This window comes from Leiobunum rupestre, chromosome 2, assembly GCF_980474605.1.
Source record: "Leiobunum rupestre chromosome 2, qqLeiRupe1.1.hap1, whole genome shotgun sequence".
Classification (NCBI taxonomy): domain Eukaryota; kingdom Metazoa; phylum Arthropoda; class Arachnida; order Opiliones; family Sclerosomatidae; genus Leiobunum; species Leiobunum rupestre.
Window position 1 is genome coordinate 17,908,348 of NC_143385.1, and position 13,717 is coordinate 17,922,064.

At 34.0% G+C, this 13,717-nt stretch overlaps 1 protein-coding gene and 1 long non-coding RNA gene across 6 annotated transcripts in view; one reads left to right on the plus strand and one right to left on the minus strand.

Annotated features, from left to right (window-relative positions):
• LOC149956263 (uncharacterized) overlaps positions 1-3,370 on the plus strand; it is a 27,058-nt gene extending 23,688 nt beyond the window's left edge. For 2 of the 3 annotated variants that reach the window (XM_090165469.1, XM_090165470.1), the window contains exons 27-30: positions 135-174; positions 249-311; positions 2,268-2,390; positions 3,180-3,370. In XM_090165469.1, the coding sequence (XP_090021595.1) occupies positions 135-174; positions 249-311; positions 2,268-2,363 (199 nt within the window). In that variant the 3' untranslated portion in view covers positions 2,364-2,390; positions 3,180-3,370. The remainder of the gene's footprint in view (positions 1-134; positions 175-248; positions 312-2,267; positions 2,391-3,179) is intronic. The other variant, XR_016478469.1, reaches the window with a different exon arrangement.
• Positions 1-6,281, minus strand: part of LOC149956264 (uncharacterized) — a 7,262-nt gene extending 981 nt beyond the window's left edge. Inside the window, exons 1-3 of one of the 3 annotated variants that reach the window (XR_016478471.1) lie at positions 6,233-6,281; positions 1,345-1,408; positions 69-163 (exon numbers count right to left, since the gene is read on the minus strand). This is a non-coding gene — a long non-coding RNA (uncharacterized LOC149956264). Of the gene's footprint in view, positions 1-68; positions 164-1,344; positions 1,983-3,885; positions 3,963-6,232 lie in introns of those variants that run through there. The other 2 variants (XR_016478472.1, XR_016478470.1) reach the window with 2 other exon arrangements.
• Positions 6,282-13,717: the final 7,436 nt, after the last annotated feature.

Below are 13,717 nucleotides of genomic sequence, written 5' to 3' on the forward strand. Positions count from 1 at the left end.
TGTCTCATTCATTGAATAGAAACAAACAAATTAGATTCTCAAATTGTGAAATGGAAGTTTAGGCTTACTGAAATTTTAATTCTTCAAACCCCATTTCCTTCTTTCATTGACTGATGTCCGGCGAATTTGCTCAGCTACACCAAATTGGCATTGGAACATGCAACTGAAGAAAAGGTAACTTAAAATAATTTTATTCTTGTATTCTCATCATGAACATTAAAAATGTACTGCAATTTGAAAAATTATAGGTGCACATCCTGTTTAAGCAAGCATTAGGGTTTTTCCCAATGTGTGTTAATCTTTGGAGTAGTGTAAGCACTTTTTAAACCCTTTTTTGAGATAATTTTCTCTTATTGGAATTTAAAATGAAATATTTTGTCCGAAACCAAATATCTTTTAGATTACTTTTTAAGAATTTGTTTCCTAGTTAAAAGCTAGCTTGGTTAGTTGGGGTTGAGCCCTACCCCCATAAAACTCATCTTAAATTTATGAAACATAAAAAGGAAGCCTTGGTATTTAATTGCACATTTAGGGTGACGCAAATAGACACATGCATTTTTTAGATTTAATTTGGAACAGTTGTGTTATAGCTAAAGTGAAAACCGAAATTAATTTTAGCATGGTTTTATGGCAATACATGTTTATGGGACTTATGGTATTCACACTTGCATTGTAGACCTAAACAATTGTGGATAAGTAAATTTTTTTCATAATGAGGATGCCTGACTTCATTTTAGATTGGCTTTTGAGTTTGACAAACAAGCTAATGTTTTTTAAAACAAACCCTTTTTCATGTAGAAATCTGAATGCCCAATGTATCTTAAGTCTGTTTGTAGGAAACTCCTACCCTACAGTATGTTTCCACTAAAATCTGTGATAGATAAACTTAATTCTGCAGTTTTACTATAATTCTGACCTGGCTGAGATAAGAAATATTTTCGGCAAATTCTTTCAATGTTATTTTCCCTTAAATAGCTTTTGGTTGTGAGCTGTAGCGAAGATAGGTATAGCAAAACTGATAATGGGGTGCAACCAAAACAGCCAAGCCAGTTAACGGTTTTAATTGAAAACACCCAAAGATATGCAAAGTTTTCATTAAATTTGTTTTAGAAATTTGAATAGCAAAGTTAAATCTAGTTGGGGAAATTCAAGCATTAATGTATAAAAATATTTGATTATTATCCGTATGAAATTTTTGTAGCACAGTACTCCAATTTAAATTAACAAAATTCATGTTTTATTTCTCTATTCACTTAATCCGTATGTATGGATGTATGTAAACATAAGCCTATCATAAGGTCCCCATAAGCAAAGGTCTAGGCCAAATTTTTTATGATCACATACCCGTTATTGAGGTAAGTATTCAAAATCTGCACCTCCTAGTGGCTACGTCTTCAACTATGCATTTCTGAAATAAATTTTGTGAAATGTATTATGAATGCGCACAAGCCATGCGCGAACGTTTTTAAACTTAGAACCATGCGGGATAAATCTTCGCCGCCCACCCTTAGCACTGTAGCCAAGGCTTATTCGCAATTTTATCGCTTAAAAATTTAAAATTAACACTTATCGTTGCAAAATGATTCATCAGAACCTAAAACTGGCTTTTAGAAATAAGATAACTTGTTTCTGAAGGTATTTATTTTTCAAATTTGAGATTTAGACTCGTTTTGTATGGCATTTATCAACCCGCGCGTAGCTGCTCTACCAAGTAAGATAATATTTTAGATGTAGAAATTTTGAAAAAGATGTCCCTACTGCCCTATCGTCGTACATTAATTTTCTTCTCTCCAGGACAACGCCGTTACCATGGGCCCCTATGGTAGACATTTATTTATGGGGACCTTATGATGTAAACTATTTATTTGGTTTTTCATCAGTAGCCAGCTTTACATTTTAAGTACAATTCTTGCCTATCAAAAAGATTTTAACTAGGGTACATTTAAAACTATGTTTAGAAAAACTTATTAATTTCAGATGCTGGTTTGTTTATTTTTATAGTATGTATTCTATGGTAGTGATTTAAAAACTTTTCGTAACAATCGAAAATTTCTTTGGTTTTGGAATGTAAAATATTTTGTTAAAAAATTCCTGAGGGGAATCGAGGGGGAACCTTGACTGTGTTTAGATAAAAGTTGTTACGCAACAAAAAATGAACTATCATTGAGTAGCTGTTCCACTTTTACCTAAAAACATTCCAGGGTTAACCATTTCATTCATAAAATTAGTACTACTGTACTACTAAAGCTGCAATGATTTATTTTTAGTATATTGACTTTGAAAAATCCCAAAATCATCAAAATCACGTTGACGCTGCCCTAGAAAGGTTTCATAATGGACTTAAGCTGTCATTTCCCCAATAGGATATAGACAAGTTTTATTTTCCTGAGGTAGGCAATAAATATTGGCCTTGGCCCTTGCAATTAAAAAATTGAATGAAATCCTTAAGCAATGTTCTTATAAAAAGGGTGGGTGTTATTGTCATTTTAAATTGAATATCATAAATTTTTATTTAGTTGTACCAGTAGTATAAACCAAAAACATAACCTTAAATAGGCCTATATGAAACTTTTCATCTCATAAAATAGTCCAATCCCACGTAGTGTCATGGCTGGTTTAAGGGAACTAGTTCGTAGAATAGCTCTTGTAAATTTGGAAACTCCTCATCTAAAGAAGGTTCTTTAATACCAACTATGCTGTAGATTTAATACTGTGTGCCACTATGCCTAGGCATCCATTGCACTTGTTATTAAACAGAAGCGGGTAAGCCTCCTAGTGTTGTGTAGGGCTATCCTCCGCATAGTTGAAGTAAAAATCTTCCTTGTTAGTGGTTTGTTTATGTTTGGAAAGAAAATGACGAATTTATATGGGATTGGGTCATAACATTTTCATGTTTGTCCATGAAGTATTTGAAAAGAAATGTCATTATTTCATGATGTTACTGCATGAGGAACGAAAGAACTTTTTTAAGAAGTGCTTTCTAGTAACTAATTTTTATGTGGATAGAGCTGCAACCGTAACTTTAAAAAAATTCAATTAAATGATATTTATAAGCATTTCTTAAGGAAATTGTCTTTTGGCGATTACCGAACATTTATTTCTTAATTATTTAGTGTAAATAAGTTTTTGGGAAATTGTTATATGTAATGTTCATGTAAAATAATTATATTTTTCTATAGTACAGGGTTCCTGCACATTTAAGTACAAGTTTCAAAAATGCCTTACTTAAAGTAAGTACTGTATTAAGTAGCGTTGTTTTTAAAATTCAAATTTCCCAACCTATCAACAATATATAACTTAATATGGCAACGCTACTGAACAGTCATTTTTTTGGTAACATTAGCTTGGGAAATAAATTTTTATAATCCATATCTACAAAGTAGTATTTAGATATCAGTGAGATTTAAGTTAGGGATATACTAAATTAAAGAAGAATGTACGGAGAACTTTTCTGAACAATGTATCATGAAGAAACACTTAAAAGTACATGAAGACAAAAGTTTATTTAAATAAAAAGGCTTTATTTAAATAAATTACGCGTTAGCTCTTATAAATTAAAGAAAAAATGTTTGTATAAATTGGATATTATCTGTACATGTAATAGTTTTTAACCTATTTGAAAGACAATTATCATCAACGTTTATATTTATAAAAAAATTCATTTCATTTTTCTATATTTTATGAAAAATAAAATTACTGCTATTAAAATGTATGGTTGTTTTTTTTTAAATCAGCCTTAGCCATGGGCGGCCACAGGAATATATTAAAGGGGGTGAACTTCTAGCTTAGTAAATGAGGGCATTTGCTAGCAGTAACATGTCTACAGGCTCAAGGAATTAATTTAGCCAGTGACTGTTGCTATTTATGAGCCTACAAAAAACGCACCTAGCTTGTATCATAAATAATTTTGGCTGGGTGTTCAGTATGATTTCCAATAGTTGAAAGCCGAAACTTGGGTTCCTGTAAATTTTAATTGGAATACTTAATTCTGGCTGGGTGTTCAGTATGATTTCCAATAGTTGAAAGCCGAAACTTGGGTTCCTGTAAATTTTAATTGGAATACTTAATTCATGGTATTTTTTAAAGTTTTTGTTTGATGTAGAACATTAATTTTAATGAGACACTTAGTGCTTTAAAAACTACAATTTTGAAAAGGTGTCCAATACAGACTAAAATTCTGTTAATTTGTAGACTTTTCATGTTCGTCACTAGGTGACTATGTTAAGTGAAAAGAAGCTAATATTAAGTTTAAAAGATAGTAACATAGCAGAAGCAAAACCTCTTATAAAAGTATGTTCATGGAAAACCTTGAATCCATTTGCACTATTAACATAAAACTATTTGCCTACCTCAAGCTAACTCACCACCAATTAGCTAGTTTTGGAGTAATTTTTAGGAAATAGCGAGCAACTTCAAAATACAGTTTGGCTGTTTTTGTATGGAAGAAGTTGGTAGTTTGGGGTGAAAGGTGCATTCTTTTCATCCCGAAGCGAGCGAATAGTTTTAGCCTAATGTTTCACATCAGTACGAGTAAAAGTTAAGCTTGAAATTTTGCTGTAAATTACTCAGGGGTAGGCCAAAAAGTATTCAAGGCTGAAATGTGATGCACATTTGACAGTTGTGTTGCCACGGAATAAATTGAATTGCTCAATTTCACCTTAGTAAAATGAGTTTTAATTGACACTACAATAAAATACTTCAATGGATACAAGAAGATTGGTAAGGCCATGGATAGGTAATCAAAATTATCTTTTATGTGTTATGTGTAAATAGTTTACAGTTTAAAAAAATTAAAAATGAGATGCACAATGGTTTAAATTTATTATAAGATTTATTTATCAAAATAATGTTTCGGAGAAACTTTGGCTCCTTAAGAGTTTTTGTGGTCAAAGAGTGGGAGGGCCATAAAAACATAAATTTTAAAAGTGAATAAATGAAAAGGACATGTCACAGTTCAGGAATTTAATAGGAAGAGTCATTTTTTGTTATTCCAATTGACTTGGTTTGTTCTATTTAATTTTGTATGCGCTAAGATTGATATTGACTCCCATGTAACATCGTCACCAAAAACGTGACCAACTGAGCTTCTTGATAGCGCAATGTTTTATAACATAACTGTCCAATGTGAAGATTTTAACATTGCACAATCTCACCCAACTTAAGAAGTGGAAATACTATTCTCAAAAAGGAACAAATTCTCAAAGAAATATGGTCCCCACTCCAAGGCTTGTAATGTCTTAGAGATAGCGTTTTATTGCTGTGAGGGATAAATTTTACTTCATAATTTTTGTGCATAGAATATTAAAAGCATTATGGAAATGTCTTAACCACCAATCTGTGAGGCATGTAAATATCCTTGAAGGCACAGTTACTCTGAAATGCCAAATTTTTAATTAACTTGTACATGAGTTGCAACCTGCTTATTATGTCTCGTTAGTGACTTTGTTTCAATCGCAATGCTCTACTCTACAGTTTTCATAAACCAGCATCATTGCCATCAGTAGTAAATACCGAAGTCTACTCCACTAAAAACTAACTAGTTAAAGAGATAAATTATAAACTTCTTCTGGTACATGTAACTATAACCATTTATCGCTTAACAAGTCCAGTCGGCCAATGTGAAGAAAAGGGCCCCCCCTTTTTGTTTTCGTTTTATTACGATTTATTGGTAGAATTTTTTACGCGGAATTTAATGGTGTATTAATTATTATTGACAACTCTTAAGAATTAACACCCACAACAAATTTGTGGATTTTCTTGACAAGTTGACCTGCGTCAATCACTCATGCTTTGTTCCAGAATTGTCAAAGGTTAATAACGTAGTTTTTATGATGAAGTAGGGTACGCGACGATACCACATTTATAAATGGACGGTATTAAGCCGCAAATAATTTTAAATTGGTTTTAGCAGATTTTAGACAGTAATAAAATAAAGGAAATATTTCTACTCCATTAAATTTGAGAATTACTTCAATGAGATACACAAATTCGCAATAAATTTTTTTATCGAGTTATTTAAAAAATCCACCGGTTTAACAGAATTTTGGGCGTTCGGGTGCGACAGAAAATGGCTGACTTCCGTCTACCTATTTATTGCGCAATAGTTACTTATCTAATTCTGCTGATAGAGAGATTTTTCCAATGTCATATTTTATATTCATGAAACATAATTAGGAAGTTCTATCGACTGAGAGGTAGAGTTAGTATTATCAAAGATAATATAACTACGTACCCTAGATTGGAAATCAAGCTACTTGCACGTAACGGAGGCTATTACTGAGTTCCCGGCGGAAGTCGGAAAAAACTGCCTCCATGGAGCTGGCAGGGCTACCGACATCTAGTTAAAACGTATAGTTTTAGTGAAAATTGCGCTGTGGTTTTTGACTTGCGGTTTTCAAGATACCAGATATTTTTGCGTTATATTGTTTTAAAACAATAATGTATCATTCTTGTAGCTATAAAAAATGTTTCTAAACGAAAGAAAACTAAAGGTGAGTAATATAATCTTGGGTTATCTATTGAAATTCCTTATTTCTCACCTTGCTATGGAGCCAGATTTTTCCGACTTCCGGCGCGAACTCAGTAAAAGCCTCACGAGAAAACGCGCTATCGAGAAACGCCGAGATTTCGAATCTAGGGTACGTAGTTATATTATCTTTGGTATAATAGGTAACATCATAATATACCATAAAGGTATTTTCTTGAATGAAACCATGGGTGCGTCTAGTTTGTCAGAATTCGAACTCAGAAACTGGTAAATTGTTCACTCTGAGAAACTACACACTTCTTCTGACCCGAAATAGAATCATTGTTTTTTGACCATTTTGAGCCAAAGAGTCACGATACGATCCCGAAACAGATATATATTATATTTAACGTGTAAAACACGGGGAATACGAAAGAAGGGTAAGTAATATTTCGTCTTTGTTGGTCATTGATTTTTAATGTCTAACAGTTATTTTAGTACCTATTAATTTAAAATTGTGCTATAGAGCCAAGGCCAAACCGAAACACGTGCTTTTTGTTTTGATTTTTTTATGTATTTTATGCTACAAAGAATTCTTATAGCGTTTTCCATTTTATTGCTCGAGATTATCTCCGAATCCGTGTCTGACGTCATAGATCTCACCCCGATTGACTAGAGTAAAACCGCAAATGGAACATTCCATGAACATATTCCCGCGCTACGTTGTTTTTCGTCTGCTAGTAATTTGAATTTTCGCGTCTTGGTCTGCCATTTTGACAAAAAATCTAAAAGGTACACCCAAAAATTAGCTCCAATCTCGCTCCGTTGATCTGTCGAAATCGGCAGATCGGTTTTGGGGTGATCACGGATCACCCGAGAGCAGGAAATGTAACACGGTAATCTTGATCGGAGCAGATCCGAGCACGCAAATGGAACATAATATGTTGATTAGAGAGATCTAGAGCCCTCGAGAGCAGTCAAATGGAAAACGCTATAGGTAAAAGAAACGCGCACTCCAAAATTATTTATATGGACAACGTTTACCAATTTGGATATTTTTATTGCCAAGGCTTAGTGGGTAGTTTATACCGGGAAATTTTAATACGCATCTTTTCGATTGAATGAAAATAGGTTAAAATATTAACTAAAAATACATTCATTTATCAACTCATTTGAACTAGTACCTGTAGGTATTTTCTTTTAAGTGACTACGTAAATCGCATTAGGCACCGCCCATCCTAGGTGATTTATTTTCGTTTGTTCCACGATTTTGGAGTAGGATAAGAAGAGTAACGCCATTAAATCATTTTACTCCGACCCTGTGGTGGCGAATAGTTTGAGTCGGAGTAAAAATGTTTTTCCAAAATGGCTGCCTGTGGCCTTTTAAGCAGATAAATTCTGGCTAGAAGACGACACAATTTGATTTACTCTCTTTACACCTCTTTTTCAGAAGGATTAAATAGAGTAGCCCTAATATCCCGGAACAAGCGAAAAGTTCATCGGAGTAGTATAGTGCCGTCTTTCTGGATACGCGAGGGGGGCGCAGCGTGCTTTCCCCCACGCGTCCCCAGCTGCCCGACGGGGGGGAATGAAGCGGGGAATCGCGATTCCGCCCCCCCCCCTCGGGCGCGTGTCACGCGTGCACTCGTGCGTAACGAGCACAGGTGTTAATTAATTAGCCTAGTTAGTCGACCTGTTCAAGGTCAAAAGGGTGAATATTAATGAGCGTGGTATTGTTTTACCGTTAGGGGTCATTGACCTGTTAGATAGTAACATGTGTTTAGGATCATCAAGTAGTTATATTATATGTTTGAATATTAATTTTTGGCGGGAAAGTGTAAGCGTCGATCAACAAGTGGTTAAACTCTATAGGTCTATTACATGTTTGACATGATTTTGGCGGGGAAACGGGTAAAGTTTGTACCTTTAAAATAAACCGTTAGGGTATTTGACCTGGTAGCTATATGGTTGTTAAAAAAGTTTTGGCGGGGATTTAACATGCGTTTATGATGATGTAAGCGCGAAAATGAACAAGTGGAGGAGGGTAAAGTTTGTATTTACTAGTATAAACGTTTGCATGGTTTAATTACCTGACAACGGTTAGGAAACGTCTTTGGGATTATGGACCCGAACAAGTGATCTCTTTTAGTGGATGTTATATGGTTGAACTCTTAGCCATTTGGCGGGTAAATCAGTATATTTGTTTATAACAGTTAGGTAACGTCTTTGGGGTTAATCAACAAGTGGTCTTAAGTAGTAAATATTAAAGAGTTTTATAAGCTGTGTTTAAACGTAAGGAAGCGCGGTAAAAATGACTTAACAGAACGGGGTAAAGTTTGGAGGCTGGTTTTAAAGGTTGTTATATGAACTCTTAGTAATTTGTAAAATTCACGTGTTTTGGCAGCCAATTCATATTTAAACGGGTTCTGTAGGGCGTATTGAAAAGGGTGTCCATGTCTGTTATTTTTAGGAAATTTGCCATATATACTTTAGATCAAGCTTGTTTTTAAACAAGTTGTCCCTAAAGGATTTTTATATATATTAACATAAAACGTCGCATTAAAAGTCGGTAGATGACTTGGGCCTAGCTGATTATTATTATGACATTGTAAATGCATCAAAAACTATATATTACCGTCATTTAACCTTTAATAAGGCCGCGGGGGTAAAGTTTGTAGGTAGCCTGGCCATCGTTAATAATAAGCCTAAAATTTATGAAATGTAAACTGGGTATTCAAGGTTATTTTTGGGGTGAAGAAATTAGGGAGTTTAGTTTTTTATTGGATATTTCAAGTTTTTAACATAGTCAATACGTTAATAACGTGGTAAAGATAGTATATCCTGTCGTCCGTTAGGAAGTGTCTTTGGGGTCATCTCACGTAAACATGTGTTGAAAATGGGGAATTACATAATGCCAAAAGATATTTCAAGAACACGTTTTCCCTAGATAGTTCGATCAAAAAGCCGCGTCACGTGATCATCTGATTTACGGTTATTGAAAGGGGTCTTCCATAAATTAAATTATTATAATCATGCAATGCTGCCATTTTTCGCCACTAGGCTGGTATATATGGATTCGGGTACATGTTTTCAAATATAACTCACCCCTAATAGGGGTCCCTTTTAAAGATTTTATAGGTTATTAATCTAACATTGTCTTTAAGCACATAATTCGTTTTGTCTTACACAGTGTATTCAAGGGTATTTTTGGGGTGAAGAAATTAACTAGGGAGTTAAAGTTTTTAGTGGCCATCTTGGATATTTCAAGTTTTTAACATAGTCAATGCGTTAATGGCATCTTACATAACGGGGTAAAATTTGTATTACTTGTCGAGCGTGGTCATCGTGAATAATATTTTTAATAAGCCTTAGAAAACTAAGTTCAATGTTAAATTCGTTAACCTCGCAGTTTGAAACAAGTTGTCCCTATATTAAGAATAAGCTTGGTATTATTAACAACATCCGCAGCTCTGGCCTTATAAATGTTTCATTGTATACAATGTCTTTACGCACATCGTGTACATTTCCTTCAAAAATATTAGTTTACGTATATCCGTAACATATAACCTTTTAGTTTTACCAATCGGACATGTTTTAGTTATGGGACAATGATAGGAAACTATCGTCTTTAATCATATAATAAACTAAGTATTTACTCTTAGGATTAGCGCGGGTTGAAGTACCAGACTTTTGTTATTATCTGGATATGTTACTATTGAAACATTAACGATTCTTCTAAATATAATGCATTTATAAGTTCGCGTATTGAATACATAATAGTATTAAGAACTTATGAATACGTGGCCACTATACGAAATATTTACATAACAAGGTCGGTTCGCACTCACAATAAACGTTAAAAAATCCTCTAATCTATCGTATATTATTATTCCGTGTTAACCAAGCGGCGCGAGTAATGTTTCCGCAGCGGTTTAATAGACTTTAACATGTACGGTTCGTTAATTTTCGTAAGTGGCAGCCATATTTAGAACCTTATTGTATTTAATTGCCATTTTTCACCACTAGGAGATTCATCCTTTTAATAGCATTAACATAATTTCTAAATGCAGAGCTATTTAGAGGGTGATTTGTTATCTTTTTAAACTTATAGGTGTTGTGGTCAGTTATTGAGATTTTCACTCCTATACGGTTCAATGCGAATTATTATTAATCGATATTGTCAATTATATTAAGATTTCAAATAGAGTTGCAATTTATTCCGAGAGGGGGTAATGTAGTTTTAAATTATGACATACTTTATATAGTATATCAACTTATATATTATACGAACAATAAAAAGTACAGCTAGATAAATGGCCAAAGACTATTTTCTTACATAAGAGCTTCTTTAAAAAATTTACATAACAGAAATACTACACAGACATTTAATAACTATTTTATTTAGATTATAATATAACACTCAGTTAATCGAGTTAATTTTTAACGAAATTTGCAAAAAACGTAGCAGCCTATCGATTTGATATTTTCGTTAATATTTTTGGCAATTAAACTTTAGGGTCATTTCACAGAAAATCATGTTTAGTTAACAACTTAAACACAAGTTTTTTTGTTTGATACCTGTTTAATGTAAAAGTCGCTTCACGATTTGGTGGCGCTTTGGGTTTTAGCCTGGCTATTATTTAATAGACTAGTTTCTTAATCTTTCAGGACTTTTTTGTTAGGATATTTCAATATCGCGGCAAAGAATACGTTTCTTAGTATAAAAAGCGAATAAGATAAAAAAAAAATCGTTGTGTTTTACAACTACCTAATTTTTTAAACTATGTTTTAGGTGTGTCTGTATTCAGTTGTTTCTCTATTTAGTATAATGGTCGTTAGTAAAAAACACCTATGGACTATAATACAGTAAAATGACCGAAAAGGTAGAAACGGCCATAATAAAAAGGGGCAAAATGCTAGCAAATTTAAAGATAATACACTTCAAGAATATAACTCGGACCAAAGAGTCAAAAAGCTATAACTATTATTGAAAACATTAACAGTTACTCTTTGTTATAATTAGAGTATTATAATTTACCCTTTTAACGCATACTATTATTATCGTCACAAGATTGACTTAGTTAAATATAAAATGGTCGTTGGTATTTCATAACGTCATGCTTCATGGAATAATTTACTGGCAGGTGTTTCAATGCTTTAAAAGCGTCGTTTTACCCGAGAGGTAATGGAAATGGTTGAAGGGAAATATTTAAGTTGCGGAAAGTCGATAAGTATGACCAAAGTCAAAAAGCTATAACTACTATAAACATTAACAGTTACACTTTCTGTTATAATTAGAGTTTACAAATACCTTAAAGTATAATTGTTAGTTTATCTCCCGTGTTTTTAATGTAAACATCCTATATAAAAATTAATTGCTTGACAAAGTCTTCGGATAATTTAGAGGGGTAGGTGTAAAAAACCGTTATGAAAATTAGCATGTGTTATAGAAGTTCCTAAGCGTCCCGCTAGGGGTTTTTAGTTTATTATGAAAATTTACACATGTATTAATAAAAAAGCGCTAGATAAATTAGCATGTGTTATAGAAGTTCCTAAGCGTCCCGCTAGGGGGTTTTGCGACTATAAATAGAGGGACGCGCTTTATTTGCATTTATTTCACAACTTGCATTCGACTTGAAGAAATTGTAAGTAAATTTTAAAATTTGGGGAATTACCTTTTTTAAATGACCGTTTATTGTTATTATTCTGGCACGATCAGGCCCGTCTTAAGACCTTTTAGGGCCCTGGGCTAAATTATTTTTAACACTTTTGCGATCCCCAACGGTAAGCCTTTGTATGTCCGTTGTCTAAATTCAACTACACAATAATCAAACCGAAACTTTACAAAAGTATAAGATAAGACTACTGAAAATAAGATTTTTACTGATAGTGACTCGCTGTTAGGTTTTAGAAATTCTAGGTACCGTATGATACGCGATGTGGCGATGAGTCAAATTACTTTAGACGTAACTAAAAGATACATAATATTAAATGAGCATAAATAATATTTACCAACTAAACCCTTATCTCTAGCCGGGGCCCCAAATTTGCCTGGGGGCCCTGGGCTGTAGCCCATTTAGCCGATGCCTTAAGACGGCCCTGGGCACGATGGAAGTTGAACGAAGAGTAATAGATTATTCAGTCTGTTTTTATTGAATTTTAGAAAAAGTTCGTGCATTGCACCGAAACACCCAACTGTTCACCAATAAGGTCAAACGTGGTCTCGAATATAAAGGCGAAAAGCTTTTCTACAAGAAGACTTATTATGCCACGCGGTTCTCGACAACCCATCTAAACAATCACCATTCAAACCAGTTGATGCGCCACCCAAAAGCACCCCATCCAAGCCAGGTCCATCTAAGCCAGTAGACGACGGCTGGAAGGATATAGTCGGGATAAAAATTGCCAGTATAACAAGTTGGCAAGCCAAAATAGAACTCTCCTCGGAAGAGTTCACTGAAGCGTAACTGTATCCGTGGTTCTGCGGTAGAACGCTCACCTGTCGTGCAAGAGACGTCTATAAAAATCGTGGACTTACGAAAAACTATTAAACTTGCAGAATTCCGGCGAAGTTTACGACAACGATTCAAACCGTATTAAATATTTAAGCAGGACTTTAAAAACACCATGGCCCTCGATCTTAGCACCCGTTTCAACCCTAAAAACTTTTACTCAATAGATAAAATCATTGCCAGTTCTTCTCGAAAGTATAGGTGTAAATCTATGCTATTCGAGTGTAATTTTAAAAATTTAGACCAATTAAACCACGCCGATATCAGTAACCAACTGACCCGTATTTTCCAATCAATATTAGATAGAATTACGGCTGATAATTTAGGCTACACGCGCGTCAGGGTGGTGGTAATTTCCGATGAGCTGCACGATCCGATAAATTTCCAATTAATGAATATTAATGAGTTGACAGCTGAGAGAATTTTAACGGGGATTGAAAAGGTAGCGCAGTCCGTAAAAACCATTTATCTAGATTCACCCCTCCGATTTGACCTAATATTTCTTCAAGATACCCCTATGAGAGGTCCGCCTCGCAGCGTTAGAACAAGAAGTTATGAATGTCTAGATCAGTATATCAACCAGGGTAACACATTTATCCCCATTAGAAATACGGACAATTTATGTTTTACGAGAGCCCTAGCGGTGGGAAGAGTTTTGGCCGACTATCAGCATTTGAAAAGTTTAGGACAGGATAATAATTTTAACGAATACCAATTAAAGACAATTAGAAACGGGGAA